The sequence below is a fragment of the Tasmannia lanceolata genome, unplaced genomic scaffold (genome assembly GCF_043159265.1).
Source record: "Tasmannia lanceolata isolate RefF3 unplaced genomic scaffold, GAP_Taslan_0.1 ptg000015l, whole genome shotgun sequence".
Taxonomy (NCBI): domain Eukaryota; kingdom Viridiplantae; phylum Streptophyta; class Magnoliopsida; order Canellales; family Winteraceae; genus Tasmannia; species Tasmannia lanceolata.
Window position 1 is genome coordinate 34,251,833 of NW_027518692.1, and position 6,823 is coordinate 34,258,655.

At 37.6% G+C, this 6,823-nt stretch overlaps 1 protein-coding gene across 1 annotated transcript; it reads left to right on the plus strand.

Annotated features, from left to right (window-relative positions):
• Window positions 1-1,253: 1,253 nt before the first annotated feature.
• LOC143845850 (heparanase-like protein 1) lies at window positions 1,254-4,787 on the plus strand. The gene is made up of 9 exons (XM_077354254.1): window positions 1,254-1,545; window positions 1,785-1,821; window positions 2,164-2,347; window positions 2,605-2,753; window positions 2,853-3,086; window positions 3,274-3,463; window positions 3,656-3,781; window positions 3,977-4,076; window positions 4,309-4,787. Exons 1-9 carry the CDS (start codon window positions 1,336-1,338, stop codon window positions 4,639-4,641), a joined length of 1,563 nt encoding a protein of 520 aa, XP_077210369.1. The 5' UTR covers window positions 1,254-1,335; the 3' UTR covers window positions 4,642-4,787.
• Window positions 4,788-6,823: the final 2,036 nt, after the last annotated feature.

Sequence of the window (6,823 nt, forward strand, 5' to 3'; positions counted from 1 at the left end):
ATTATGATCTGAAGAACTACATTTAAACCTTTATAGTACGGCCCACCATATCGTGTGCCCTGGTCCCATGCTCTATAAACATCCCATCTGTAAAATAAATGACGCCTGATAGATCAAGTGGCTAGGATCATTCGATCAAGACGGGGCCACGGCAATGGACCCGATTAAACTGGTTGAGATTAGCATGATCCGAATTCTTCATTTGGTAGGCACATTTAAGACTCGAAATTATTATTTGAAAAATAATAAAAAGACCGGATGCAATTGGGTCCATTGATCTGACTGGAGAACACAAATCCAATGCATTGCTGTGGACCCCACCTTCATCGGGTGATCCTAGCCTCTTACAGTTAAGAAAAGCCAACCCTTTTGATTTTATATGGGGAAGTGAATATTCATCATCGGCTTTGATTTTGGGGGCCATATATTACCTTATATATGCTGTGCGGCCAAGTAAATGAATGGTTTGGATCATAATATAAACTGGGCCCCACTGTAATTTTTTTTTTTTTAAAAAACTACTTCACGCCCATACAGCAGAACGGTTCCTACACACATGTAGATAAGTTATTTACACACTAGCTTAAAATACACTGGGGGCCACATTATTTGCGTGATCCAAACCATTCATTTTAAGGCCCTCACATGGATAGGTGTCTACAAAAAATCAGATCCATAGGATCATACTAACCATTCGAGCTGTGGAGGCAAAAAGTGGACTAATTTGTGAAGGTTTAAAGACATCCATTTTACCTCCACAACTCATAGGGTTGGCATGATCCTATGGATCTGATTTTTTGTAGACACCCTATCTATGTGAGGGCCTTTAAAATGGATGGCTTGGATCACCCAAACAATGTGGGCCCCCACTGTATTTTAAGCTAGTGCGTAGAGAACTCTCTACACATATGTGTAGGAACAGTTTTCTCATAGTTATAACTACTTTTCGAGTGAAAATCTCCTAATTTTCAGCACAAAAGGTAGAAATAAAAATCTGTTTTAATAGGATATGGGTGAGAAACAATTTTAACAGAATTACTCCCCCAACTGCTTAAAATAACAGAGTGATGATATTGGCACTCCCATATTTTGATAATTGCACTAACACACCTTGTCTTTTCTGATTTAACTGGCTTCCAAGAGCTTTTTGGGAATTGCAATAAACGTTTGACATCTGGATAAGTAATAAAAGACAAGGTGACTGTTTCTCTGTACAGAATCCAAACTCTTACTAAAAATAGCTTGGTTTTTTTTTTTTTTTTTGTCTATATAAGATCTCTTGTGGAATTTATTAGATGGGTCTTAATTGTTTTTGGATTTTCTTCTGCCTTGGGTATGATGAAAGGTCTTTGGATTTTCCTTCTTTCTCTTCTTCTCTGCTGTTTTTCTCTGAGTTTAGGGGAAGATGTGATAGTTACAGTGAAGGGGGTGACAGCCATTGCTAAAACAGATGATCCCTTTGTCTGTGCAACATTAGATTGGTGGCCTCCTGGTAAATGCAATTACAATCAGTGTCCATGGGGCCAATCCTCCATTATCAATCTGGTATACTGTTTAATTTGAATTTTAGTTCAGTTTTTTTTTTTTCAAAAAAAAATGATGTGGATGTATTAGTGATAAAAAAAATGTATGATCAGTGATAATAAAAAAATGTATGATTAGTGATATTAGATTATGCGAGCAGAAAATAAACTTGGATTCACTGATTTTTTATGTATGCATGGATGATTGATGTTAGATGGATTTGGTAGAGAAATAAACTTGGGTTTGTGATATGTTTGCAGGATTTGGATAACCCAATTCTACCAAAGGCTATCGAGGGTAAGTTGGACAAAAACTTAGGATTTTATTAATCCATGTTTAAGAACTTATTTGTTGATTGGAAGTCGAAATTCGACTAGTTTGAGTCTACTTGACAAGGCTGCAATTTGTGTCTGAGCAACGATTTGCTGATTTGATGATTGGCTTGATCGATTTTTCTATAGAATTGGGTGGGAATGTCAAGACTGGTTTGTTGATCAAGTTAGAGATTTAACAATAAGTACCAGTGAATTTGCATAACAAATTGTCAATAACAAGTTTTCAGAACCCTTTCTTAGTTTTCAGGTACTTCTATTTCATATTTGTTAGAAATTGACAGCTTAATTTACATTGAAATTTCAGCTTTCAATCCTTTGAGGATTAGGCTCGGCGGGTCATTGCAAGACCAGGTTCTGTATAAAGTAGGGACCACAGTTCGCAAATGCCCCAGCTTCAAAAATAGTTCAACTGGCTTGTTTGGATTCTCCAAAGGTTGCCTAACTATGGAAAGATGGGATAAGTTTGCTGGTTTTCTGGGTAACTCAGGGTAAGGATCTCTCTTTAACAGTTTATCTGTAATCTGTTTTTCTGTTTCAATATCTTTCTGCATTTTGTGTCCAATCTAGAAAGAAATGGCATGTGACACTTTAAAAGATGTGCTAAGAGGTGTATTAAAGATATAAGATATACTCTAAGACGTGTTTAAAAGAGGTTTTTAAGTTTATTTTCATTGGTTACAAAGTAAATGTTCTTCGTATTGGTGGTTTGAGAAGAAACTAAATTTTCCTTATTCAACGGTTGCAGGGCTAAAATAACATTTGGATTGAATGCACTCTTTGGGAGAAAAAATACTGAAAAAGATCTTTGGAGTGGTCCTTGGAACCCCTCGAATGCACGTGATTTCATCAAATACACTGTCTCTAAGGGGTACAAGATTGATTCGTGGGAATTCGGTACCTAAAATCATAAACTCTGTCCTCAAATTCAAACACCCATGTCATAGATTCTCTGTTTTTCTTCTCATTTTGACAACACATTCTAATTCCTATCAGGAAATGAGATATCTGGAAGTGGAATTGGTGCAAAAGTAGAAGCTAAGCAGTACGGGGAAGACATGATTGTCCTCAAGGGACTACTCAATGAATTGTATCAGAATTCTACAACACAACCACAGTTATTGGCTCCTGGAGGCTTCTTTGATCAGAAATGGTTCTCTGATTTCCTTCAGACTTCAGGCCCCAACGTCGTTGATGGAGTAACTCATCATATCTACAACCTTGGTGCAGGTTAGGGGGACAATTACTTGCAATATCAATTTTTTGGAAGGTTTTAAAGATGTTTCCCCAAGTGCCCATAGGTTTCTTTCTAGGAATCCCAATTGTACACAAAGCTAGCATTTTATGCAATGGTGTACCATGTACATTTATTCATCATATGGAAGTTGAATTAATGTCTGTGCCAACTTGTATTTAGGTGTCGATCCCAATTTAGCGCTCAAGATTCAAGATCCATATTTTCTCGATCAGATAGTTCAGACATATAGAGATATTGAACTCACCCTTAGGAGCTTTGCTCCATGGTCATCTCCATGGATTGGGGAGTCAGGTGGGGCTTACAATAGTGGAGGCAAAGATGTGTCACACTCCTTTCTCAATAGCTTTTGGTAACTGCTTACTTCTTTTTTTCTGTTATTAATTCACTACCATGTATATTATTTAATTTTGCTGGTGTCAATGCAGAGATAGGAGGTTTTCATCCTAATTTGCAGAGATAATTGTTTCAAATATAGGTCTCCATATTATCCTTTAGATTGGTCTGATGATGGGATTGACTAATTTAGCTGTTGTTTGTACAGGTACTTAGATCAGTTTGGTTTAACATCGGCATACGGCCACAAGGTTTTCTGCCGACAGACTTTGATTGGTGGAAACTATGGACTCCTCAATACCACAACATTTGTCCCTAACCCAGATTACTATAGGTGAGTTTTTCAAAATTAGAAGATCATGAGAACCGATTTCACTAATCATTTATCTGAACCTTCTTATCAAATTAAGATGTTGATAGAATTGTATTCTGTTTATTTTATCAGTGCCAAATTTCAGTTATCAGTTATCTGAACTTTGTTATCAGATCGAGAAGTTGATAGAGCTGTTACTCTGTTTTTTTTTATCAGTGCTCTTCTTTGGCACCGATTAATGGGAAAGGGTGTTCTTTCTACAAATCATAACGGTTCTCCGTACTTGCGTGCATATTCTCATTGTTCGAAGCAAAAGGTATCACTGTATAATTTTCTTGTCAATATTTCTTATTTTTCGTTGTTTTATCTACATTGCGGATTTTGCTTAAAAGCTATTTCACTTTCCATAGACAGATTACTTGGTAAAACTATCTCATAAGAAAATTATAAAGTTTTACGAGTAAAATGCATTGGTTGTGTACATTAGAAACTGTAATTATATTGCAAATACAGTTTATGTTCTAACATGTGCTCAATTTTTTACTCAGCCTGGAATCACTCTACTACTGATTAATCTGTCCAATTCGACTTCATTCAGTGTTTCGGTTTCCAATGACATGAACTTAGATCCACCTCAAGCTGTTACAGATGACAAAGATGGATCAAATTCACAGAGAGAAGAATACCATTTGACTGCAAAAGATGGCAATCTTGAGAGCACTACCATGTTGTTAAATGGGTACCCCTTGGAGCTTACAGCCACAGGAGATATTCCTCCTTTGAATCCTGCTCTTTTTGACGCTTCTTCGCCTGTAAATATAGCTCCCCAATCGATCGTTTTTGTGGATTTGAAGGACTTCAAGGCCCCTGCTTGTGCCTAAGGGAAACATTAGGGGGTTGGTTTCCAAGTACATTCTCTTTATTTTATAGTTGTCTTGAACTATACCTTCTGAGGCCAAGCTTGTACAAACTCAATTCATTTTTATAAAAGGTTCGCAGTAATAACAGTTATGGTATTTTATGTGAAGCTTTCCATGTTGAGTTGCAGAGGTATAACAGATATGGCCTTGTAAAGGACATTTACATTTTGAAGAAATAATTTACAAAGTGATTTATGCAGATATGAACCTATATTTTTGGTGTAAATTGTAGGGAATTTAACGGGGTAGAACTCACCCCTAAAAGCTAGCCATTAGAGGGAGGGTGCCCATTCCCTTATAACCCATCCCATCCATCTTAGTTTACCAATGTGGGACTGTTTTGCTTTTATGTGGTACCCCAACAATCTCCCCCTCCAGGCAGAAGCAACGTGGACCATCTCGCCCCTCCACCCGGTGGCAACATGGGAACCATGAGATATACTACACCGGGGTTTCCGAGATCTTCCCCGAGGGACATTCCCACCCTCGGAGGCAAACCGGGGTTAGCACACCCACCCTAAGCTCTAATACCATTTGTTGGGCAGCCATTAGAGGGAGGGTGCCCATTCCCTTATAACCCATCCCCATCCATCTTAGTTTACTGATGTGGGGCTATTTTGCTTTGCGTGGAACCCCAACACAATTTACCACTGATCCTTATTTCCACATGACTTGTCTCCTCTCATCTTATATTAATCATAAGGCAATTTATAAATGTGCCCTAAGTACATAAGACACAAATACAAATGCTATTATCTCTCACATTATCAAATTGATGTTCATGATCAGATAACATCAATTTCCAAACCAAAAAATTATGGCGTGCATTAGTCGCAGCCTTTGTAAAGATATCCACCAACTGATATGAAGTCGGAATAAAGAAAGATCCAAGCACGAGCATAATGTTGATGAATATAGTGACAATCCACGTCAATGTGCCCTGTCTGCTCATGAAAGACGGATTAGTGGCAATCTTAATTGCAGTCTTGTTATCTCCATAAAGTGGAATGGATGGAGAAATATGAATGTCAAAATGTGAAAGGAGAAAACAGAGCGACACAGACTCATTGGAGGTTGAAGACATGGATCAATACTATGCCTCAATTAATGACATCGAAATTTCTTCTTGAACTTCTTTAAAATCAAGGAATCTCCAAGAAAGATGCAACTTGTGTAGTGGATCAGTGAGTGTCAAGACATTGCCCAATCGACATGTGCATACACAACCAAGCCAAGTGATGATGACAATGGAAAAAAGGGAATTCAGCCAATCGTCCGATGTAAATATCTTATGATGGATGCAATGATGTAAGTTGTGATGTATGAGGAGAGAAACAAACTGACTCACAACTTAGATGGAAGTAGATCGGAAATTTAGAAAATTCGTCGATGTGTAGACTGAAGGAATGATTCTAGGTCATCAAATTCATATCATATCATCTCCTAAAATAATAATAATCTACATAGATAACAAGGATAGTGATGCCCTTTTTCTTCATAAGTGAATAAGGAGTCTGCTGAAGCACTTTGTTGAAACTCATTCCAAACTCTATTGTCTTGAACTTCAAAAAGTAAGCTCGAGGTGCTTGCTTTAAATAATAAAGGCGGTAAAGAGACTTTTACACTCACATACTAGAGGTGGATGAGAAGGAAGAGAGATAGTAGGAGGTGATGTCATGTCCAGTGTCTCCAATAGATCACCATGCAAGAACGCATTCTTAACGTCCATATGAAAAGGGGCTACTATCGAGTAGAAGAAATATGAGTCACCTTTACCACAGGGCAAAAGATTTCTTCATAATCAATCTTATACTCGTGTTTATACCCTTGTGTCACTAAACAAGCCTTTTATTTGTCAAGACTACCATCAGACATGAGCTTAATCAAATAGGCCCACTTACTACCAATCATCAAGGAATTTAAACTCCGAAGGACGAGGAACCAAATCACATGTATTGCTTTCATGGGAGAATTTTTGCTCCTCATCCATTGTCTTTCTGCAACACTGCTGCTTAATGGATAACTTTATAGTTAGATGGAACACGCAATCAAGATTGGCAAACATAGCATGAGAGAACCAACAATAATGACTATGTGGGTGAGATAAACACTAACAACAACGTAAGGAAACCAAGTCAGAAGA